General features: G+C 37.3%; 1 protein-coding gene across 1 annotated transcript; it reads right to left on the reverse strand.

Moving 5' to 3' along the window:
• Positions 1-1,269: 1,269 nt before the first annotated feature.
• Positions 1,270-26,191, reverse strand: dipk1ab (divergent protein kinase domain 1Ab; the record flags this gene model as incomplete). Its single annotated transcript, XM_079431853.1, has 5 exons — positions 26,114-26,191; positions 3,850-3,984; positions 3,431-3,538; positions 3,067-3,243; positions 1,270-2,082 (listed from the first exon to the last, which is right to left on the reverse strand). Exons 1-5 carry the CDS (start codon positions 26,165-26,167, stop codon positions 1,270-1,272), a joined length of 1,287 nt encoding a protein of 428 aa, XP_079287979.1. The 5' UTR covers positions 26,168-26,191.
• Between the last annotated feature and the right edge of the window lie 590 nt (positions 26,192-26,781).

Raw genomic sequence — 26,781 nt, forward strand, 5'->3', positions numbered from 1 at the left:
TTAGGATGATTTATGCATATTTCTCTGCCATAGCATCTGTGTGACTTTAGGGAAACCATTAGAATTTACAGAATTAAACGATGGCATATTCTTTTCAATCAACACTCTTCTCTGAATGAGTGAATAAACCAAAAACGGTCAGACTTAAAGTTCAAAACATACTTTTAAATGTTAAGGGCCCTGAGTCCTAACTTAAGGGTATAAGTGTATATACCAATGCATTCAAAACAAGATTAAATGTAAAAACTAAAGCTTAAAGCACTTGCATGACATTAACTGAAAATGGCCTATCAAAAGTAGCATATAAACTTATGCACAAATTAGAACATGAATAATTAAAATTACTTTTGTTTGTGACCGTTTGACTGAAAAATTGACAGCGTAATTGTTCTAACCTATTGTATTGAGTAACACTGTTCAATCTGAAAATTATAATTCATGCAACATTTCCAGATCCTTTGTAGTTCTACAGAAAAGATTGAAGTGTTCTGAAATCTGGATTGTATTTCATCTGCAGACTAAAGCAGGGGTTTTCAAAATTTCTGATGCCAAGTCATTCCTAAATTATCCCTGTCAAAATTACATTTATGTATATTTTCATGTATAAATAATGTTATCACTGTACTAAAGCCAAAGCAAATAATTAAAAGACTATATTTACAGGATTTACTTTGTATTAGGTTCAGATTTTTTTTTTTTACAGAATAGTAATATATGTATACACCTTTAAAATAAGTCAGATTTAAAACCTGGACTGTGAGTAAAATAAAATAATTTTTATCATTTCTGACCAATCTTTAGAAATCATAAAAAATGAATTAAAATCCAATTACTTTATTTATTTTTTTTAATTGTTAAACTTATTTCTCAATTTAAGGTGTCTTTAGACTGCCCTAAATATACATTTAGTAAAAAAAAAAATTATTCTGCCAAATTGGGGTCCTCTGTCTCAGTTTGAAAACCTCTGGACAAGACAGCTTGATTGTCTCGCTTTCCTGAACAAGAATCCGCAGGAAGAATTCAAATTTGGCATTTTCTCTTGGCAGTGGAGGACATGCATTAGCCGAGGCACTATCTCTCTGCAGCCTAAGCTTTTATAATTTGGGATTGAGTCAAGAATGGGTAATGTAACAAAACAAGGTGCCACGAAGGCTATATTGACAGTACTCTGCAAATGCAGGCCAAAAATAAAAATACGTAATTATATTAGGCAAATCATTGATGGTTCGATACCAGTCTCTTGTTCATTACTCTTAGTTCTATATATCATTATGAGTCCTTCGTGTGAGATATCTTCTTCCAAAGCAGAGTTTTGAGGTTGTTGAGAATCAAGGAATGTTCCATTTCCATCTGTTCGCTGGCGCCTTTGAGAGCAATGCAGGCGTACAACTGTTTCTCCAGTTCATCTTTAATGTCTGATGGTGCACCATACAGAAGATAGTCCTTCAGTGTGCTACATACTTTCGCCAGATTGGGCTGTGTGACCTCCGTAGTGCAGCGGTGCTTCGTGAGATCACAGGAAGTGAGGCAGTCATGTCCATACATGCAGTCACTGTCCTCTTCGCACCGCTTTTCACGCATCACTTCCTGAAAAGCAGCTTCGGGAACAATACGCCTTGCATCTACCACCTTTATATCGTGGCGCTCTGTATAACCAAACCCCGCGGCACTTACGTCGCACATGAGGAAACTTCCGAATGTGCCGTGGAAGAGGTCCTCAACAAGCTCGAACAGACCAATGGATATCTTAGCCTTGCGAGGCCAGGATGGGGCGGCCCACTGGTCGATGCTCCGTCGCAGGCTGGCTGGAATCCACAGCTCTACCATCCACGGAAGGCTAACGCCATAGAGTGGTACATAAGGCACCTTCTCCATTACATACAAGTCCCCACAGAAGCCCAGCAGTCTGGGAGTGTGCTCTCGCTCCTGCAGCACGATGAACAGCAGGAATTCATTCAGCTGCAGTAAAGCCCAAGCTGAATGTGCTTCTGACAGGGAGATCTGGCCATCCTTGTTGCTGTCTGCAACTCCAAGCACAAGGGTCAGCAAATCTGCTAAGTTGGCTTGGTCTCCTACTTTTGCCTGCAAGGGGGGAAAGTGCCATTGTAATGAGTTAATAATAGTTGAAGAGATGTCTCTGTATATAAAAGGTCTTCCAGGCTATGAAAATATCTCTTCATGCCTAGTTCATGGAGAATAAATAATGCATGTTTTACATAAATTTACAATTTAAAAAGGGTTAAAAGTGTAAACAAATGATTTTTAACAGCTTCAGACCTTAGGTCGTCAGCTCAGTCAGCTCAAAGTAGTGAGCAGAGGTTTTAACATTTTTAAAATATTCAAATTTCAAACATTTTATTTATTTAATACTACTAATGTTATATTTATTTTATATTATTATTTATAATATTAATGTCACAATCAAATATGGTAACACTTTACAATAAGGTCTCATTTGTTAACATTTGTTAATGTATTAATTAACATGAACAATACATTTATTACACTATTTATTAATCTTTGTTAATGTTAGATCATAAAAATAGTTGTTCATTGTTTGTTCACAGAACATTAACTAATGTTAACAAACACAACTTGTGGTTTTAATAATGCATTAGTAAATTCTGAAATTAACATTAACAAAGATTAATAAATGCTGTAGAGCTATGTTCATTCTTAGTTCATGTTAACTAATGTAGTTAACTAATGTTAACTAATGAACCTTATTGTAAAGCGTAACCAAAAAATATTTACTAGACAAAAATGTAAATCTCCCATGCTAAAACCCTGTAGCCCACCGCAAACAGAAAATATTTCAACATAGGAAAAGCAGCAGATTTAATAATTATATTGTACAGAATACATTTGCAGGATCATCACATCCCCAAAGATTTGCATTACGCCACAGAATATGTTTAAACATTCCTGCAGCCTAATAGATTATTAAAATTACAAACAAAGTTAGAACAAAACTGCCAGGTGCTGGGCTGAGCACACTTTACTGGTTTTTAATAGCATATAACGTTAAAGCAATATTGTATTTCAGTACAGCATGGGATTTGAGACCTTTAGATGGCTGAAGACCATCTCTTTGAACTTCTCCATTGATGTCCCTTTGGTTGGCCTGTTAAAGGAGGCGGATTCTTTTCGGGGCTCCAGTTCTGCACCCAAATCGTAATGAGGGTCCTCCTCCAGCTGGCACTTTATGATTCCTTCCATATCCCCCCAACTGCCGGAATACACCTAAACAAAGAAAGTAGCAAGAAAGAGAGAGCGGATGGATTTTTATTCATCCATACTCTCATGATACTGTGCATGCAAATAAACGTATGTGCAGACCCAGATAAGCAAAAGCATGGTTCAGTAGACAACATTTTTTAAAAGATCAAACAAGCATTACAGTGTTATATTAAGATCTGTTGTGTCTGACCTGATTGCTGGGTTTGGCAGAGAGACACTTTCCCAAATAAAGAGTGTCCTTTTCACACAAGCTGTTGCAGGCTGAACCATCGATCACCCCCTTCTGGAATTTATCGCACTGGAAAGACATGAAGAAACACATACGTCAAAGTCATCTCTGCATTATTAATTTTATTCCATGACACAGTACTCCCCAAAGATCGCCTGATCCATTTTTTAGTCAGTGTCTCTTATGTAATCACTCTCCTCTAGATGGCCCCCTTTAGTAAATCATGTTTGCAAAAAGCATCCAACAGCTGTAGAGGTGCACCAAATAATTTTGTTCCGCTTTACAAATCAAATATATATCCACAGCATCAAATCAGCATCACATTTTTGTGCCATTTGTTCAAAAAATACTTTGAATCAATCAAAGAACTTAAAACTCACAATAGAGTTCTTGCACTCATGTCCACGGCACAGCTCTGTGTATGAAGAGTATTCCACGTACACCACCCAGCTTCCCACAAAAACAGCCAACCAGGAAAAAAACAGGTACTTCATGTGTAGGTAGGAGAACCGGGCCTGTGCACAAACAAAGAGACAATGTAATCATGCAGAAAATCCTTTGCTTTAACAAAATATCTCCAAATGTTAACTGAAAAACATAAAAGGGGGTTTTGTTGATATTCATATAGTAATCATTTTTCATTATTAAACATTTATAATAGATGCTGAGCACTTTGACTGTTACAGACTGTGCAGTGAATGTTGGATTTTAGTACTAGGCAGTTTTGAAGATGCTGATGTGTGCGATTATAAGCCGATACAGTTTGTTCAAGGTTCTTCTGCAACGGTGGCGATAAGGGGCAGGACTGCTAAAAACCAGATGAAAGGAACAGTGAAAAGACATAAAAAAAAATCTAGGTTTAAGTTCCACATGTTCAGTGCAGTTTTTATTAATCATAGCTTTCTAGTTTTATACACTTTAGCGCAATGCTAAAATGTATGCACTGATTACTTGCATAACTGAACAATATCATTTATTTATTTAACAATATCATTTAACCTATGAGGTATTAAACCCAGGAAAATCCTTTCATCTTTTATTTATGTGTGACCTTTTAAAGCTCAGAACAGCAGGAAACTATCATCTTGACAGCCACAGAGGATGTGTGATCCACTATAAATAGCCCCCTCATTTCAACCACTGAGGGCACTTTATGAAATATAATTTTCTTCTGATTTCTAAAAACAACCGAGGTCAGAATTTATCACAAACCTATGATGCAAAACTACTTTTTTTTTTTTTTTCTAAATCCTGACCATTTTGCTTGAATGCTCGAGTCTTTTACGGTCAATTTTCTTTTTTCCTTTGAGCAGAACTTCCTTGGGACATGAAAAGCAAAGCCGTCTAATGCATGTTACAGCTTCATCTTCAAAATAATTGCACATTTTGAGCGAGATAAACTGTTGGGACATAGAAAGAGATTTTAAATGAGGTGCTGGAGTCAAAGCTCGCCTGAAACTACAGGCAAACGTTTGAGTGAGCGGGGTAGCACACAGCAAGCTAAGTTCAGCACCATCGCGGCCCTCCGTGGTCTGACATTTCCTTGTCTGCAAAATCTGAGCTGACAGAACTTCTCCTCCGGCATGAGGCGGAGGAATGGGCCTCAGCGTGATAGCCTGCAGTAGCTCCATGAGAAACACTGTAGATCTGGTGTCTGTAGCAGTTGTTTGCTGAGCACTTTACCACCTGTATACAGAGTTTAAGTTGATCGTCATGCAAACACATTCACCCAGGTCAACAGTAGCAAAAACAAACAACTAAGGAAGAAGACGGCAGTACGTGGTAACATGATAAATGAAAAAAACAACGCCTCCACTAATAGAACTGAAAAATAGTACCATAATAATATGATTGGAGTACCATGGATTTGAAATCAGATAAGTATGAAAGTGCAATGCCCAAAGTGAAGCCAAGTAATGAAGGCCATGAGGTCTGACTCTTGTTTGGTTGGTACTGGAAAACACATATTGTTTCTCAGTGCAAACTAAACCTAAGAGGAACAGTTTGCTGAACTTTGCTTGGCTCAGTGCAAACAGCTATACTGCTTGCAAAATTGATAAGAAATGCTAAATTATTAATCAACGATTGCAGCCATGCATCTCTGTATTAATGTAGCTAGTGTTTAACCGTTGTGTGTATGATAGGCCTAACCTGCGCAGTAAAATCATGGCCTTAACGACTGTGTATTTACAGGTACATCTAAAAAAAATTTGAATATGGTGAAAAAGTTCATTTTTTCTTGTAACTTATTTCAAAAAGTGAACATTTCATATATTTTAGATTCATTACATGTAAAGTAAAACAATTCAAAAGTTTTTTTCTTTTAATTTTAATGATTAAAGCTTACAGCTCATGAAAGTCAAAAATCAGTATCTCAAAATATTAGAATATTTACATTTGAGTTTCAATTAATGACCATCTCTACAGTATAAATTCCGGGTATCTCTTGTTCTTTGAAACCACAATAATGGGGAAGCCTGCTGACTTGGCAATGATCCAGAAGACGAACATTGACGCCCTCCACAAAGAGGGTAAGTCACAGAGGGTCATTACGGAAAGGTGTGGCTGTTTACAGAGTGCTGTATCAAAGCATATTAAATGCAAAGTTGACTGGAAGGAAGAATTTGGGTAGGAAAAGGTGCACAAGCAACAGGGATGACCGCAAGCTGAGAATAATGTCAAGCAAATCTAGATTAATTTAATTAATAAACTAAAACCTGTATATATCACCGCACTGGTGAGGTACTTTATGATTTAATCCAGTGTAAACACTGAATTGCAAAATTGTAGTGGACCAATAAATCATCATTTCAAAATGGCCAAGAATTGCATTAGCTGATAACTGTGCTGACTGACATAAAAAATAGTACCCTGTTTGTGTCAGTTTTCAGCTTCATATAAAGATTATTTTCTGTTCTAAATATATTTATTTTTTGTCATAAATTCTGTTAAGATGTTTATATAATAATCGTTTAATTATAATATAGTGTGAAATAAGTATTCATTCTAAATTCATTTGCTATTTTAAACTTTACCCACATGTAAAAAAAACCTATTAAATAATATATACATAATACATTTATTTATTTATACATTTTTCAGAGAGCGAGAGAGAGATTGTAGTGATTGTATATAATACAGGCACACAGTTGATGATGGTAATATATTGTTGTTATGCTCCCATTTGCCCTGCAATCTTTAATTGTTCTAGAGTTAATGATCTCATACCATATCAATAATAGTTGCCAATTTTGCACACTGCAAGAGCTTAGCCAACAAATAACAGACCTGATGGAGCCTCTTCTCTCTCTTAATGATGATGAGACATGAGTTCGACAGTGATGGACCTTTCTTTTCTTCTTCAGTGTATTTTGCTTATGGCACAGTATATGAGCTCTCCAGTTTCTCATTTTATCTCAGAGAACATCCAACATCCATTTCTAACTGACAGTAAGCCTCTTTTAATCAGCCTCCTATTTCATGGTACAAGTAAGATTTAATCTGTACTCTATTTTGATAAAGCAAATCCAGTTATTTTCAGAGCCCGGAGACGTACAAACACCAATATCCTACCCCGAGCTGATCTAAACCAATAACCGAAATGCCAATAATGTAAAGTAGATTGATTTCAAATCCCGACTGGTTGGACCAAACCTCAATCTCTGAACTGCCCCTCCAGCTTCCAATTTAAAATTTGGTCAGTTCCAGAGAGCCTGGTGTGGCTACAGTCAGCAGAACCAAGATGATGTGTGTGTTTTTTTTCTACACATTTTGAAATGAGGTTTTTAGTCACCCTATCATTGGTCTCATCTGTTAGTTTGCCTCTAATTTAATCTCATATCTCTCTCTCTCTTACACTGTCTCTTACTTCAGTGGCTCCCCTAATGACAGGCCATCACTCTCTCTTCGTTACGGGCACTCAGTGAGATGCAATTCTGCCATTTCCATCTGAGAATCCATCTTACTCTACTCTTTAAATCTCATGCCCTCCATGGTCTCTCCCCCCTCACCACCGTCTTAAACTCACTGCCTCACTAAGCCAGGATGACAGGCGTTAGAGAGTTGTGGCAGGCCAGCGTCCTGTATAGCCTTTCATACCTCGTAAGGCCCAGAGGAGCTGTCGCCATGGCAATGGGCTGACAGAATGCTCTGTTTTGTAGGCAGCCAGTCTCCCTGAGCCCAAAGTCAAGGTTTGGGAGAAGAGGTTCATTCATCAAACCTAAATCAGTTTCCCGCTTTCACAGTCTCTCGTCATTGAATTCCTCCCACTGCCATCCTCTTCTTCTTATTTGGCTGATGTCTGTTGGCTTAAAAGTTTAAAATGATTTAACAACTTTACAGTTCTGGTACCTTAACCATATCTGGTGCTATTTACCTTCTTTGAATGTCCCTGTGACTGATATTTAAAAGATTTATACAAATATTGAGCAAAATACTGAACATAGTCACAAATTTTAAAAATAATCTGTTTAGGGTGTCACTATCTGTTCATCCCTGTTGAATGGTGGAATTATGATTTCCTCCTTTTTATTGAATGATGACTTCCTCTTTGAATTATTAATGGGCTGAACAAATTTACTACTGAATGTACTGAAAACAGTATATACACACACTATACACACAGCGGGCAAAATAAATATTGAACACGTTTTTCACAGTAAATTGCTGTTGACATGAAATTTTCACCAGATGTCGGTAACACAAACACATACATACATACATACATACATACAAAGAAAACAAAACAAATAAGTTCAGAAATTAAGTTATGTGTAATAAAATGGAATGACAAGTAATTGAACAAGTATTGAACACATTAAAAAAGGGGGGTGCAAAAAGGCATCGAAAGCCAATCAGTAATTAGAAAGCAATTAGGGTTGTGATGGTGAGGAAATTTTCCCACCGGTTAATCGACGTGTGACAACACCGGTAATACCAGTATCACGTGGTGAGGGGTCGTTTGAGTTGCCCTCTTTTCCTCGCTTTCTTTGGTTTTAAATAGCCTGTAAGCACCGTGCGCGTTTTACTTTCACTTTCAAATTAGCTGCAATTCGGCATCAAGCAGTTGTTTGATTTTAGTTCGTTTGAGTTTTCCCTCTTTCCCTCACTTTCCTTCACTTTTAAATAGCCTACTTTGAAAAAGCACCCTGCACATTTTACTTTCACTTTTAAATTTGCTGCAGTTCCGTATCAAGCAGTTGTTTGTTTTTAGTTTGTTTGAGTTTTCCCTCTTTCCCTCACTTTCCTTTGCTTAAATAGTTTATAAAAGCATTGTGCGCATTTTACTTTCACTTTTAAATTAGCAGCAATTCGGCATTCAATTCAATTCAAGCAACAACAAAATACAATGTAGAACATAGAACTTTTATTAACAAAATGAATACAAATACACCATGCTATGCCTAATATAAAATAACGAATAACTTACACAAAGTAGGTATACAAAACTAAAAATCAGTAAAGAATGAGGAACAAATAATTATGAAACGTAGAACGTTTATTAGCAAAACTAATAAGAATGTTTGGAGGCACGGACGGCATACACCTTGATGCAAAGTAATGAAAAAAATAAAAAAATAAAATACAGTTTAAATAAATAAAAATCAGCAAATACTGTGGAACCAAATAAATGAGAAACGAATGCTTGAAAAAACTTCCATTTTCACGTAGATTAATGGCAGAAGTCATAGAAGAGGCCCACGAAACCTTCAATTTTTGAAGACTGTTTGTGTTTGTGTAAAAGAACGGGCCAAAATCACACCTGAGCAATGCATGCAACCAGTTTTTCCATACAGGAGGCATCTTGAAGCTGTCATTCATACCAAGTTGTCATCATACCAAAAAAGGCTTTTGTACGAAGTGTTAAATAAATTTCAGTAAGTGTGTTCAGTACTTTTTCCCTGTGTCATTCCATTTTATTACATATAATTTAATTTCTGTACTTATTTGCTTTGTTTTCTTTTTTTATGGATTACTTGGGTTGTTACCAACATCTGGTGAAAATTTCATGTCAGCAGCACCTTTAGAAATATATCAACTGAGAAAAACGGTGACGTGTTCAATACTTATTTTACCTGCTGTATATCTCTCTATGTATCTCTATCTCTGTCTCTATCTATAAAATACCATTCAAAACGGTACAATGTTTTAATGATTTTGAAAGAAATCTTTTATGCTCAAAGCTGCTTTATTTGCTCAAAAAGAGTCCTTTTTGGTATATGTTAAAATTTGTTTGTATTGTTTTTGTTTTGTTTTTACTATATTTATTGAAAACGTTTGAATTAATCAATTAATCAATGACAAAAACAGTGATATTGCAAAATATTATTCTAATTTGAAATAGTTATTTTCTACTTTAATATAAAATCTAATTTCTTACTGTGATGGCAAAGCTGAATTTCCAGCAGCCATTACTCTAGTGTTCATTGTCACGTGATCTTTCAGAAATCATTCAGATATGCTGATTTGGTGCTCAAGAAACAGTGGAAACCGTGATTATTTTTTTCAGGGTTCTATAACTCTTTGTATAGTATAAATGTCTTTAAACTGTCACTTTTGATTAATTGAATCCATCCTTGCTACATAAAAGTATTACTTTATAATGTGTGTGTGTGTGTGTGTGTGTGTGTGTAAAACAAATAAGAAAAATTTATATAAATATTTCCAATTAAAATATAATACAATAGCTCCAATTTACCTGTATAATCTCATTATTACTGAATGGGTATATGAATGAATAGCACTTTGATTTGATTAGTGATAAAATAATTTATAATTATCGATACTTCTCCAGGCTGGAGCATCAGTTATTTAAAGGGATAGGTCACTCAAATATAATAGTTAAATAGTTAAAAGCAGAAGAAAGAAATTCATGTAAAAGAATAGTATTCATGAAGAGTATTTAATGTTAATGATGACAATATTTTTATTTTTGGGTGAAGTAATAACTCTTTAAGAATCTGCTATTAAAAAACAATAAGCCACACCTCTTCATGGTAGTCTCCCAATATCAATTTCCATAAAATAAAATTCAGCCTCAAAAGGCACTATTTCCTCAGAATGACCTAAATTTCTTTCCAGCACGATTCACACAACTCTAATTAGTTTAATGTCTCCAGTTAGTGCTATGCATATTTCTGATTTTCTCACATGCTCATTATGTTTTCACATATAGCCTAACTGTAAACTGCGAATATACTCACATCTTGTATAATGAGAAAAGAGCTAAGAAAGCCTGACAAAGACTTTCCAAAGATAACGAGAGCAGAGATGATCAAATTAATCAGTCTACAAACATAATTAAAACAATTAATCCGATCAAGTCTTATCTTCCAGGAATACATAACCTAGTTTGCTATGAAAAGCAAGCATTACCCACAATGCCCTGAAAAACTTGGTAAAATTTACTCGAAATCAATTTAAACAGTTTTTTTTTTTTCAGCAAGACAACACAAGTAACGCTCTGCTTCTTGTGTATCAAGCAGTAGCTCATATATCAAACAGAGGGAGTTTGACATCAATAGCTTTATAGTTTGCCACTCGGGATGGTCTCCCCCTTGTGACAGGAAGTGTTTCCATGGCAGCACTTTGAATTAACAGAGGATGGCAGTGTCAGAAATCTCTCGTCGTTTAGTACACTGAGATCATGCTGGTCAGTGGACACGTGTCTGTATGTGTCAAACAGTATTTGGATGCTCTGCTGCTGTGAACTCACAGGCGATGTGGCAGAGACAGTGTGAAAAATTCAGCAGCGGCCCCCACATCACTCTTAGCTCTCAGGCGAACTGAAAACTGCGTGGCATTTCAATCACAAGACGGAGAGAAAAGTCCACATAAGGCTCCGCACAACATGAGCCTGTGGCTCAGCCTTTTATGGGGGAGTAGATAAGGCATAGAGGCGTAAATAGCTTTTGGAGTTTTTACAGATTTTACTATATATGTGTGATGGATGAGAGTCACATTAGGGCAAATGCACTTAATTATAACTGTTATTTAGTACTTTGGAGAGCTCTATCATTATAATTATTAAGGACATGGTTCTGTCTGTCAGCACTTTGAGGTGAACTAAGAGTCTTAATTAGGTCCCTATTGATGATGTGTTAGCGGGACATAGAAATGGGTTAATGGCAAATCAGAGTGTCCACATTAAAAAAAAAGGAAAAATCTTTCCTAGAAATGTACTTTTTGTATTCATGTTTTGTTGCAATTTAATGACTTAATATAGTGTAACCGTCTTGAATACATAATACACATCAAAAACTTTTCAGAAAAGTTTTACATATCATTTTCACAATAAAAAGCATTTTTATAATATTATGAATCTATATTATGAATATATAATATTATGAATATTATGAAAACATTTTTGTAGATTTGCATCATATGACATTTTACAAACTGAGCTAATTTTGTCATGTCATTAATAGATCATATTATCAGATAAAAGACTGACTAATCTTGGCACACAGTCATGAGGGTCTGCACTCGTTACACTTTTCTCTAGTGATTTATGCCGAACATCTTCAATATTCTTCCCAGGGGCGGCGTTTCAGGTGTGCTCTGTCAGGTGTGCTGTGGAAAATTATCTGAACTCTATATTATATTTCATTATTATTATTTTAAATCACTGCTATGGGTCTTCATTATATGAAAAGCATTCAAAAGAGCTTGTCACTAAACTTTGTAACACTACTATATCCTCAAACTGTCAGAGAAAACTTGTAACTTCACATTGATTTTCATAAAATGTGAAGTGCAAGAGTCTAATAAAGCCACATACCAACTCTGACGACGCAGTTTTTAATTATATTCATTTATTTTTTTATTTTTTTAATTACTTACTTCTGGCATGGTATTGCAAAAATAATGGTTTTATGCAATGGTTTTAAAAACAGGTTTCTGAATGCTCCCTGCCTGACATTGGTCAACAAACAAATGCCCCAAATTCCCACTATTGGTTAAACCAGTTTGATTTGTCAGGCAGGTTGTGATGCTTAAATAAACAGAGCAATGTTTTGATAGCTCCACAAAGCCACAGTGATTCTACTTTTTGGGGAAATCAACCAGTTACTGGCTTACTTTTAACTGTTTCTGTATATTAAACTGGGATAGTGGATTGTATTTTGAAACAAAACAAAAAAAGAAATTACACACTTCAACTTTAAATGTACAACTAAAAGCTTGCCATCTGCATGTGGCTCATTTTCTTTGCTGCCCTCCCATGAGGTTAAGTCTGTCTTCACCTCGATATGTACTCAAGCGTGTATGCACACAAGTCTGTTTAGACCAGTAAGTACTCCAATCGTTTGGCTCATTGAGACATGCTGTAATGCTCATTGCAGAAATGCATTGTATTCCAGATCGATCCTCGTGTAACAAATGCATCCCTGCTCCATTACAAGTGCAGCACTTCACGAACAAAGCAACCCCACACCTGACCTTTTCAGTCAATGCAGAGAGACATTAATTTCAACTCAGCTAATGTGGCATGCTCATCCTAAGGACAACATCGGCCATCACCAAAGGGAGAGCCGAACAGAAGTAGGTAATGAGAGTTTATTGATTGAGGCTTTGTGTCTGCTTTTCATTAGTGGCTGAGTGAGTGAAGACCAGTGGCTGTGGAAAAGGTGGGCAGAAACAGTGGTATCCCAATGACCCTCAAAGGCTTTCATCTAACATTTTAATCAGAACTGTTCGACAGACATACAGGCAAAGGGAGTGAGTGTTAAGTGAGGGAGTCTACATCTTCAAAGAACCACATATTCTCAAAGCTACATTCAACCTGGTGCTGACCAGCCTGAGAATAAGTGAATCAAGGTCTTATAATGTTAGTCATGGTTTTTGTTTGATAATTTCGTTTTTCCATTTTCACTTTACACACTCGCTCTGACCCTGAGTATGAAATTGTAGGAGTTTGCTGTCCAATATTGTTGCCCTATCATTCAAAAACAGTCCCTTGCAAGACATGCATCACATTGTGACAGGATAAAAGCACTGAAATGTGCTACACAAACTGTTAAGGTTAAAATGAAATGAACCTTGTTAAAAAATAAACCTTAGGCATTTGGGAATATTCAGGAGGATATGCAAAGGGACAGGTTTAAAAAAAAAAAATGTTTTAAAAACGAAATTTTAATCTATCGGTTTATTCAAATTAATGAATTTTCAGCAGCCATCGCTTGACTCTTCAGTGTAACACAATCCTTCAGAAATCATTCTAATATGCTTTTGGGCAATTTAATGCATCCTTATTGAGTAAAACAATTTCTTTTGATATTTCCCATAGTAAACAAGTCAACAATATTGAAAAAAGTTTAGTTTGGGGACCAATTTTCACTATTAACTATACTAATAACTATGAGTTTTGCCTCAAGAAACTCTTAATTTGCTGCTTAATAATAGTTAGTAAGGTAGTTGTTAAGATATGGGGTAAGATTAAGGGATCTAAAATATGGTCATGCTGAATAAAGCATTAATATGTGCTTTATAAGTACTTAAAAACAGCCAATATGCTAATATGCATGCTAATAAGCAACTAGATAACAGTAAGAATTGGTCCCTAAAGGAAAGTGTTACCAAAAAAACAAAAACAAAAATGAATAATACTATTTACCTTGCTTCATTGTGACTGGGCAGGCCAGGTTTCATATGAGGTCAGTCATATGTTAATATATTCCTCTAGCTGACGTCAGAAAGTTATTAAAGTTACATTCCATTTTTGCAGTTTAGTTTCAATAGATTTGGAGTGGGACGAGACGTTTTGAGTTCTGAAACCCATCCATTTCAAGGACAGATCAAGGAAAATGTATGATATCTGAAGGGCCCCTTTAAACAATTTACCATTTACCAAAACGTATCACAAAACTGACGTAAATGGATCCGCTCTCCTTTTCTTGAATCATTTGGTTTCTGGAGTATGACTGGAGATTAAATCTGCCAAAGGCTGAAATGTAAATGTGAACGTAAAAGATTACGCTGTCTCCTCTAAGGCTTTGACAGCTTGTTTGGTTTGACAGCAGTGTCTCTATTCCGTCTGAGATGAACCACAGAGGGACCAACAGTTGATAGGTCCTCAGAAGCTTACTATGTAATCAACCTCCTAGTGCTCACAGCTTCAAGCATTACTCTTTGCTCTCTAAAAGCCTACGATTTCAGGTACTCTGCAAAAATGTTCCATATATAATAGGAACATGTCTGTTGCTTTTAATCCTCAAGCCCCTCAGTGGCTTGTGAGAGATGATAGGACGGAAGAAGCGGATCAAGTGGGGGAGAATTTTTGCACTGACACTTGTTTTCATAGCTTGCTCTATACTCATCCATAATTCATGATCATAAAGCGATTTCTTGCTGCCTTCTCCCTAATGCCCCCCTCCCCTTCAGACCAATGAATGACGGATAGATGGAGAAAGCACCAAAAAGAGCAGGGAAAAGTGACAAAGACACACCGAGAGTGAGAGAAAGATGGCTGCTGTCACGCATGACCTCAAAAACAAAAAGGGTTTTTAATGACCTGAACTGTAGAGAAAACATTTACAAGAATATTCTCTCTCTAAAGGAAATATATGGCATGAAGAACAAGAAAAGGCTTCTCTGGTGCATTCTAAGTGTGATGGGGGATAGTGTTAGTTCCCGCTCTCCCTCTCTCTCTCTTCCTCCCTCTGTTTCTCTGCTCCCAAGCGGCGGCGTTCTGATGGAAGCAGACGTCACACAGGCACTGCAGGTCTAATTTGACTCATCTCTGTGAGAACAACCAGCAATCAGGAACCCCATCCCGTTTCCCTCACTCCTGTTGCCCCATGGGACACATCCATCTACACACTGACTCAACACTGCAACAGTCCAAAATGTTTACATCAACCTAACCGCTGGGACTCAGGAAGGGCGACTAAAGAAGTCCAACACAGATTCACATGAAAAAAAAAACACATGATTAATGTGCAATGACGATCAGTTGCTCCTTGTTCCACTGCACAGTGATGTGTGACTCCAACAGCAACAAATAATCTAGACATAGCAACATCTTGTTCACTGTATCACAAGCTGTCATTTCAAAGCAGCTGCACTTTTACGAGATGGAAAGACTTACGTCACAAATGTTTCTATTGTTTTTTTTTTCCACATAGTGCTCGGGATCAGATTAAATACACTTTAGATCCTTATAATTATCAAACATAAGAAAACAAGACAACAAGACATTAATCATCAAAAAATACTACAAAAAGAGCTTTTGACTGCTTTAATTTATGTATTTTGTTGTATTACACACATAAAAAAAATATATATATATATATATATATATATACACACACACACACACACACACACACACACACATATATATATATCTATCATATATGTTTTTTTTTTGTAATTTTTAACCAAATCAAAATAACCCAACTGCAGTTTGATTGAGATTAATTGGAATGCACAATGAAAAAACATGATTTTTGAAAATTGTTAAAAAACGGAGTTAACTGTTTTTTCAAATTAACTCTTCATACATATACTCATCTCAAAAAATGTGAATATCATGAAAAAGTAAATTTTTTTCTTGTAACTTATTTCAAAAAGTGAAACTTTCATATATTTTAGATTCATTACACGTAAAGTAAAACATTTCAAAAGTTTTTTTATTTTTTTTATTTTGATGATTAGAGCTTACAGCTCATGAAATTCAAAAATCAGTATCTCAAAATATTAGAATATTTACATTTGAGTTTCAATTAATGACCATCTCTACAGTATAAATTCCGGGTATCTCTGGTTCTTTGAAACCACAATAATGGGGAAGACTGCTGACTTGGCAATGATCCAGAAGACGAACATTGACGCCCTCCACAAAGAGGGTAAGTCACAGAGGGTCATTACGGAAAGGTGTGGCTGTTTACAGAGTGCTGTATCAAAGCATATTAAATGCAAAGTTGACTGGAAGGAAGAATTTGGGTAGGAAAAGGTGCACAAGCAACAGGGAGGACCGCAAGCTTGAGAATACTGTCAAGCAAAGCTGATTCAAACACTTGGGAGAGCTTCACAAGGAGTGGACTGAAGCTGGATTCAGTGCATCAAGAGTCACCACGCTCAGACGTCTTCAGGAAAATGGCTACCAAGCCACTTCTGAACCAGAGACAACGTCAGAAGCGTCTTACCTGGGCTGTGGAGAAAAAGAACTGGACTGTTGCTCAGTGGTCCAAAGTCCTCTTTTCAGATGAAAGTAAATTTTGCATTTCATTTGGAAATCAAGGTCCCAGAGTCTGGAGGAAGAGTGGAGAGGCACAGAATCCATGTTGCTTGAAGTCCAGTGTGAAGTTTCCACAGTCAGTGATGATTTGGGCTGCCATGTCATCTGCTGGTGTTGGTCCACTGTGTTTTCTGAAGTCCACAGTCAACGCAGCCATTTACCAGGAAATTTAGAGCACTTCATGCTTCCTTCTGCTGACAAGCTTTATGGAGATGCTGATCTCATTTTCCAGCAGGACCACACTGCCAAAGGTACCAAAAGCCGGTTCCAATGACCATGGTGCTGCTGTGCTTGATTGGCCAACAAACTCGCCTGACCTGAACCCCATAGAGAATCTATGGGGTATTGTCAAGAGGAAGATGAGAGACACCAGACCCAACAATGCAGATGACCTGAAGGCCGCTATCAAAGCAACCTGGGCTTCCATTACACCTGAGCAGTGCTATAGGCTGATTGCCTCCATGCCACACCACATTGATTCAGTAATTCATGCAAAAGGAGGCTCTACCAAGTATTGAGTGCATAGAAATTAACATACTTTTCAGAAGCCTGACATTTCTGTTTAAAATATCCTTTTTTTATTGATCTTATGTAATATTCAAATTTTCTGAGACACTGAATCTGTAAGCCATGATCATCAAAATTTCACTCTATGCGTAATGAATCTATATAATATATGGGTTTCACTTTCTGAAATGAGTGACAAAAAATATTGACCTTTCTGACGATATATATATATTTTTTTAGATGTACCTGTATGTTAAAATATACGTAAATAATAATAAAAAATATGATTTTAAATACAAGAAAAAATGCAATTGGATAAGTATTCTGCTCGTTCATTCTCGTGAGTGTCTACATTCCACCGCAAGCGCACGTGAGCACAGCTTTACAGAAACTCGCTGATCTGATCAGAGAGATTGAGCAACAACACCCAGACTTTAATAAAGCAAACCTCTCCCGCGAACAGCCAAAATACAAACTGCATGTTACATGTCCCACCAGAGAGAGTAATATATTGGATCACTGTTACACAGCGATAAAGGACGCATATCACTCAGTTCCACGAGCAGCTCTGGACTCTCTGATCACTGTTTGACTCATCTTATTCCGACCTACAGGCAGAAACTTAAATCTGCAAAGCCTGTATTAAGAACTGTTAAAAGATGGACTAATGAAACAGTGCGGGATCTACAAGCCTGTTTCTCTCTCACTGATTGGTCTATTTTTGAAGCCGCTGCCATCGATCTGGACGAGCTCATAGAGACTGTAACATCTTATATCAGTTTATAAGTGAAGTGAAGTGACATATGGCCAAGTATGGTGACCCATACTCGGAATTCGTGCTCTGCATTTAACCCATCCAACGTGCACACACACAGCAGTGAACACACACACACAGTGAACACACACCCGGAGCAGCAGGCAGCCATTTATGCTGCGGCGCCCGGGGAGCAGTTGGGGGTTCGGTGCCTTGCTCAAGGGCACCTCAGTCGTGGTATTGAGGGTGGAGAGAGCGCTGGACATTCACTCCCCCCACCTACAATCCCTGCCGGCCCGAGACTCGAACCTGCAACCTTTGGATTACAAGTCCGACTCTCTAACCATTAGGCCACGACTTTCCCTAAGACTTTTATGTGAGGATATGTGCATTCCTAACAGGACTCATCTAATCTACAACAATGACAAACCATGGTTCACTGCAAAACTCAGACAGCTCCGTCAGGTCAAAGAAGATGCTTACAGAAAGGGGGATAAAGTCTTGTACAAACAGGCCAAATACACACTGGAAAAGGAGATCAGAGTGGTAAAGAGGAATTATTCTGACAAGCTAAGGAAAAAATATCTTCCAGTGATCCTGCTTCAGTGTGGAAATGTATGAAGGTTATCACCAGTTACAAGACACCATCCCCCAGCACTCTGGAGAATCAACAACTGGCAGACGACTTGAACAAGTTTTATTGTCGTTTTGAAAAATCACCCCACACACACCAGCCTGTCTGAAATCCTGTGCTGACCAGCTGGCCCCCATCTTCACACATACCCCCTTTTCCACCAAAGCAGTTCCAGGTGCTAGTTCAGAGCTAGTGCTATAGCCGGTTCTTAGTTGGTTCGACTGGCGAACCCTTTAAGAACCGGTTGCTTTTCCACAGGCTAGAGAGCCAATACAGATTTGCCAGGTCTTACGTCACTGAATACGTTTCATGTTTCGGTTCACTAGCGCGGCACAACAGGCTTGTTCGAGGTGCATCAGTGCCACGCAGACCGAGCGATCGATCAGCACACAACACACTAAAGCACAGCGAGAGCGATCCAAAAGCATAAAGAGCCGTCTGCTTTCCAGTCGCTCCCGCAGCACCCCGATATGCCTCGCACCGACCGGTCCGCGCAGCGCCGATCTATCCCGGACAAGCCTAAACAAACTATCAACAATGGCGGACGTTGCGTTGCTATTGATGTTCATGGCTTTGCGAACCTACATCGGCATCCAAACACGGCGAATCAAACGTGTTAGCGTTTAGCTGCTATTTCAAATATGGCGGTCCAAGTTTCTGTTCGTCTTGTTGGTCACGGTAACCCCGCCCCCAGCCCCTGACGCAAGTGGTTCTTCCTTCTAGCCCAGCAATGTTTTGGTGCTACTTACGAACCGCTTTTCCTGGTTCGGAGCTAGTGCTTTGGGTGTCGAAAAACAAAAGAACTGGTTTGAAACTAGGCTCTGGCTCCGGACCAGCACTGGAACTGCCTTTGTGGAAAAGGGGTAACAGATCTTCAACAGATCACTGGAGCTGTGCGAAGTCCCCTCATGCTTCAAATGCTCCACCATCATCCCCGTCCCAAAGAAACCAAAATTACTGGACTTAATGACTACAGACCTGTGACTCTAACATCTGTAGCAATGAAATCATTTGAAAGACATCACTGGTCCCTTACAGAGCAAACAGGTCTGTGGATGATGCAGTCAACATGGGACTGTACTTCATCCTGAAGCATCTGGACAGACCAGGGACTTATGTGAGGATCCTGTTTGTGGACTTCAGCTCCACTTTTAACACCATCATCCCGGACACCCTTCAGAATAAACTGACACAGCTCTCCATCCCCACCTCCGGACTACTATTTTTCTCATTTCTAATTTGCACATACTTGACCTGTACATAGTGTACATAGTTGTCTATATTATATATTGTGTTTTTGCTGCTTTGTACATTGCCTATTTGGATATTTGTATATTATTCTTTTATTATCTGTGTCCTGTCCTGTTGCTGTCTTTCTGTTGCACTGTGGAGCTTCTGTCACTACAACAAATTCCTTGTATGTGTAAACATACTTGGCCAATAAAGCTCATTCTGATTCTGATTCTAAATATTCAAGAATTTTTTATTTGAGACCCTAAAATAATTCACCATAATATATTACGCACTCAAACTGTCTTCCTGCTGTCCTCATAATATATATTTGATATTTTTAAATATAACCTCATTTAGCATGTGACACAGTTCCCCTAGGCTGCACTGGAAGAAAAGAGGGCCAACCTGACACTCATAGTAAATAGGAGACCTGGTTTTTTATTCCCAAAAGAACAAAATGGAGGAGAATGGTCGTCTGACTGTGACAGAACCCTAAACGGTGCTGAAATATGGCCAAAATGAGGACCAGGTTTCTTGTTTACGACAAAACAGGTGTATACTAGGATAAACTCTAAAAAACATTGGACAGTAGGTTAGCTGCACAAGAAACAACTAGGTAGGACAACAGAGGAATAAAAACAGTGTACACAGAAACTAAGTAGGCACAAATCTAAGTCGGCACTCTGGAGGCCATGAAATTTTAAGGTTCTTTTCTGATGCACTAAAATCCTTTAAAGCCAGAGGCACTCTTTTTGAAAAGCATATAAGATCTTATTTCATCAAATGATTTCTAGATAGCATTCCTTTGCTCATACCACACCATGATATCATACGGTTTTATCGAAAATAATAGAATGCTGTTGGCTAAAAGAGCACTGTATGGATTTTGAGTCATAGTGAGTCAGCCAAATAAGAAACATGGACATATCTTCAAGCATTTCTCTGGTAAAACCAAATTACTGCTGGCAATGCATGGAACTGCAATGCAGTATATTTGGACTCTAATTACTAACACCAAAACAGCTGGTTCTTTGTCATACACTTGCGTATGAAAAGTCTAATGAAACTAATCCAGGGTGAGAACTGAGTGAAGAAATATACCGTCCTATGGGACCAGAGACCAATAACTCTACAATACACTGCAGTGGGGTAACTGTGTCATTTTGAATGGGCTGCTCATATTACTTTCCCTCTTGTCCTTGATAACTGAAAGTTCGTCTGTACTTGTTGTCTGAATGTTCCCTATGGAGTCCTTTCTTAATGTCCTCGTTCCCTCATGGCTGGGTGGTTACAGTGTTTTAGTCCCCAACCTTTGCAAAAAGAAGGATTTTAAAACTCAAGAAAACCTGCACAAGAGTAGCCTATCACAGAAGACATCTGAGTCTATGAAAAATGGGTTTCCAAGAAAAGGAAAAATCTATTAACAATGTGTTATTAATTAAATGTTTATAATTAAGTTGGTTTCATGTGGTTAAAAAAAAAAAAAGTTTAAATTAAATGACGTGGTATAACCATTGATTAAAAGGTATAATATAAAAGTCCAAATTTATGAATTTACTCAGAGATACATTAAAAACTATAAAATGACTCAAATGCATCTCATCTATAATGAACATATATATTTAATTATTTTAATTTTTAAATACATTTTTAAACCGTGGGGGGAACATAATATTAAATATCAGTGATAGACTGTTACTATTATACATAAAAAAAACCTTATGCAACATTGATAGGAACTCTGAGATAAAAAACAAAAAAATCAACCATCACCGCATTTCAAAATTGTTACTTTTTTGTCAAATATAACATCAATTTGTTTTATATCAATGCTACGAGTATTACAACATCATTACTATAAATGTTTTCTAACATTAGAATTTTTAACTTTGGATTATATTGTAAACCTAAGTTCACCGTTATCCCACTGTTATCCCACCGTTCACTATTGTGACCATTAACATGTTTACTCACTCTATGACCACACTCAATAAAACCGAATATATGCAAATGCATACATTAATACTACACACCCTAAAGATAATGTGTACTAAAAATCTTTGTCATATCTTTATGTTAACATACTTTACTAGCCTTTAATTTTGGAGCTTTGATGCAGTCATCATCATCTCAAGGTGCAAACAGGAAATAAACTGCTCTGGTCATATGACAATTTGCACTAATCATGTGAAACTGCACATATTTAATTGAGACCCTTTATTTTTTCCATATTTGCAGGAAGTGCACTAAAACATCAGTCAGGTAAGTTGTTAGAGCTATATAAATGAAAACCTTTTTTTATTAAATGGAAGGCGAGTTTGCTGGCCAATCAAGCACAGCAGCACCATGGTCATTGAACCAGCTTTTGGTACCTTTGGCAGTGTGGGCAGGTGCCAAGTCCTGCTGGAAAATGAAATCAGCATCTCCATAAAGCTTGTCAGCAGAAGGAAGCATGAAGTGCTCTAAAATATCCTGGTAGATGGCTGCGTTGACTGTGGACTTCAGAAAACACAGTGGACCAACACCAGCAGATGACATGGCAGCCCAAATCATCACTGACTGTGGAAACTTCACACTGGACTTCAAGCAACATGGATTCTGTGCCTCTCCACTCTTCCTCCAGACTCTGGGACCTTGATTTCCAAATGAAATGCAAAATTTACTTTCATCTGAAAAGAGGACTTTGGACCACGGAGCAACAGTCCAGTTCTTTTTCTCCACAGCCCAGGTAAGACGCTTCTGACGTTGTTTCTGGTTCAGAAGTGGCTTGGTAGCCATTTTCCTGAAGATGTCTGAGCGTGGTGACTCTTGATGCACTGACTCCAGCTTCAGTCCACTCCTTGTGAAGCTCTCACAAGTGTTTGAATCAGCTTTGCTTGACAGTATTCTCAAGCTTGCGGTCATCCCTGTTGCTTGTGCACCTTTTCCTACCCAAATTCTTCCTTCCAGTCAACTTTGCATTTAATATGCTTTGATACAGCACTCTGTAAACAGCCACACCTTTCAGTAATGACCCTCTGTGACTTACCCTCTTTGTGGAGGGAGTCAATGTTCGTCTTCTGGATCATTTCCAAGTCAGTAGTCTTCCCCATTATTGTGGTTTCAAAGAACAAGAGATACCCGGAATTTCTACTGTAGGGATGGTCATTAATTGAAACTCAAATGTAAATATTCTAATATTTTGAGATACTGATTTTTGACTTTCATGAGCTATAAGCTCTAATCATCCAAATTAAAACAAAAAAACTTTTGAAATGTTTTACTTTAGATGTAATGAATCTAAAATATATGAAAGTTTCACTTTTTGAAATAAGTTACAATAAAAAATGTACTTTTACACGATATTCAATTTTTTTTAGATGTACCTATAGAAGACGTATCCGCACGGAACGTCTGACACATAAGAGCATAAGCAGTACGCTGACGTAGAGGAGATGAACTGTTGAATAAAGTCGTTATTTTTGTTTTCTTTGCATACAGAAAAAAGTATTTTCGCAGCTTTGTAAAATTACGGTTGAACCCCTGATGTCACATGGATTATTTTAACGATCTCCTTGCTACGTTTCTGAGCCTTGATCATGTAAGGACCCTTGCTGTCTGTGGAGGGTCTGAGAGCTCTCAGATTCCATCAAAAATATCTTAATTTGTGTTCCCGGATAATTAATGACAGAATTTTCATTTTTGGGTGAACTAACCCTTTAAGTGCATGTATGACTTAATTTTTTTCAGAAATGTATATTTTTAATCATTTTTTTCTTCAATATGATATCAATACAGTCTATCACTGAAATATTTAATATTATGTTCCCCCCACGGTTTAAAAATGTATTTAAAAATTAAAATAATTAAATATATATGTTCATTATAGATGAGATGCATTTGAGTCATTTTATAGTTTTTAATGTATCTCTGAGTAAATTCATAAATTTGGACAAATTTATCTGTTTTTGTAAAAGTGCAGATGTCTAGATTTAATCATCATTCTGCTAAATGTTTCTGTAACTTGAGAACACTTCTAAAAAGCAAAAGCAAAGCATAAACCTGTGTTCACATATATTATATTTATCTGGATCTCACTGCAGCTTTGTAGAGAAGCTATATGTGAAATATGTGAATCATGCGTCTGACTGAGAGAAATATAGAACAGAAAAACTCACCTCCTGAACAAGTACTATTGTGTCCTGAAGAATTTAGTCTCAGTAACCTCGTGAATTTTATGAGGCATTCTAATTCCTTCCAAATAATGTTTGAAAGCATAAAGCTGTTATTTTATAAAAAATTCTCTGAGCGCATGACTTCTAAATAGAATGCCTTATGTAGATAAAATAAAGCATTCTATTCAGAGTTCATCCATTTAGAGAGGACAGTAAAGCTCCAGAGGCCAAAGTATCACAGCAGATGCTTTGGGCATATACAGTAAACAGATTTATAATATAATATGGCTCCTACATTTTCTATGAAAATGAAATCTGCGCAGAGAGCATCAGGATGTAAGAGAGATGCTGTAATTTGAACTATATTTAAAATGAATGAAAGAAATGAAAGTGAAGTCTTATTCACAGGGAGCAGCCATCATTGCTTCAAACTGAAATAGTGTGCAAGGACCAGTGCAAAGCGGTGATTATCTCCCTCTAAGATGCATTTTGCTCACAAAAAAGCTTATATCTCACATTCATGTTCACTCTCTCCATCAATCTTTCAGTTGAGCAAGCAAACAGCAAAGAGTAAGCCAGACTCTGAGTGTGAGGACAGTCAGAGCTGAGGAAGTCTCAGTAAGCTGCTGAAAGCAAGCAGGATTACGGTCTTCAGAAAATAAACAAAATGCTTAAAGGAGGGCCGCCATCCTAGTCTGACTCGCTCATCCCTCACACCACAACGCCGATGCCATTTCCTTCATTTTGAGGGATGTGAAAAAAATTACAGTTCACCACAGGTTTCACCTTGTAGGCTTCTTCAGATAAAAAAAAAGTGTTTATTTCACATAGACAACACACACTATGTGATTTGTTCTTGAAAAAGAACTAATTTGTAAAAATGGGGCACAATGTACTATATTAATATGAAAAAAAAAAAATTCACAGTGTAGAACAGCTGGATGAACTGAACACTGAAGAGTGAGAAAACCAAAAGGAAAACAAAAATAAATAAATATTTTTTACATAAATCCATAAGTGTGTGTGTGAGTGTGTGTGTGTGTGTGTGTATATATATGTGTGTGTGTGTGTGTGTGTGTGTGTGTGTGTAAAAAATGTGCGATAAATGCAATAACTAATTCTGATTATTTGTGTAGGTCCTGCTAATCGGTGTTATTTCAAGCCTACATACATGGTTTAAAAGCCTTAATACTTTGCTGCCAATAAATGAGAAAAATATTCATATAAGCATAAACAGGTTGGTTTTTATGATGTTGTGAATGTTGTAGTTTAGTCAGTTCAATTTATGTGCAATTAGTCTATATTTCTCAAACTTTACACATGTCAAGGGTGGAAATAGTAAAAGCACTTAATAGCTATCACATCCTAGCAGCACATTGGGCTACGTAACATCAGTCAATAACTTCAGTTTGCACCTTGACTGCTGCTATTATGTATTCCTTTTAAATTATTCTATTAATATTTCAGTGGAATACAACATCAAACGTTGCAGAAGCCTTTGAATACTCCCACAACAAGTAGGCTAATATCCCTGAAAAGTCTTTAGCAGTTCAAGGTTTATTATTGTCTTGAGTTTGGCGTTGCTCAGTATTAATAGAAGTGTAAAATGAGGTCGTCAATCTTTGACGCACATGAACACAGCGCCTCGATTAGTTTGGGAATTCGTGCTTTATATTTTGCATTACATTCTTGACAGGTGAGAGAAATGTTTTCAGCAGGACTATAAAAATGTTATACAGCAGCGCGGTTGCTACAGCAACGACTGGCCCGAAGATGGATAAAACGCAGCAACATCAGTTCATGCATCACATCCATGAAATCCACCGGAGAAAAGCAACGGGGCCAGTAGCGAAAATGGCATTTCGGTATTTTTAGTCAAATATTAAAATGAGGCGCATGGGGGAAAAATGGCTGAAATGAGCCGCTCGATAAATTCAGTCGTTGTATTAAAGCAAGTTAGATGGAGTAAAGCTTTAGGAAGAGATGATGCCTTCAAAAACTTCAGAGTCCAAACGGGATAACAGCGTCCCTCTCAAATCTCACACATAAATGGTTCCAAGTACACAGATGGCTAAAGCCAAAAACTCGCTACGATTTATGAACAAGTTGCATGCGATGCTCTTACCTGGATATAAACGGGTCGCTTCAGCCAGATCCACGGTATCAGACCCCGTGCCATGATTGAAACACCACATTTCACAGCACTAACCTACCACAAAATACATCATTAGTGCACGGCGAAAGCTATTTAAATAATGACAAAACACAAATTACAGCAACCAATATCCTTTACCAAGCCAAGGTCTTTCTCGCCATGAGAGAGAGAGAGGATAAAGAGTAGAGAGGCTCCTCACGAGCGATGAGCAACATGCGCTCACATCCGCTGGATGAGAGACACCACGCGAACCATGCAGACTCACGTTTAACAACAACCTGATGAAGTCTAGGGAAGTTTGTGCACGTCAGTAGGGCTTTGGTTATGTTAGTGTCGGATAAGAAGGTTCACGCATGTGGACTAATGTGAGTGGTCAGTATTTTTCTCCAAATAAGGTCAAATCAGTGGGTGAAACTGTTTGTTGCACAAAAATCTCGTCTTTCTAAACATTTCACAATGAATAAACACGAACACTAAATGCACTAATGGAATATAACTTAGGCTACTATAAGGATTTGCAATGGGTTGTCACACTATTAAAAAAATTATAATTTATGTAGCCTATTTTTGTAAAATACCTTACTAACCACAATCGCATAAAAAAGATTAGTAGGCTATTTTCTAAAAAGGAGATAGCC

Source organism: Barbus barbus (assembly GCF_936440315.1).
Source record: "Barbus barbus genome assembly, chromosome: 13".
Classification (NCBI taxonomy): Eukaryota; Metazoa; Chordata; class Actinopteri; order Cypriniformes; family Cyprinidae; genus Barbus; species Barbus barbus.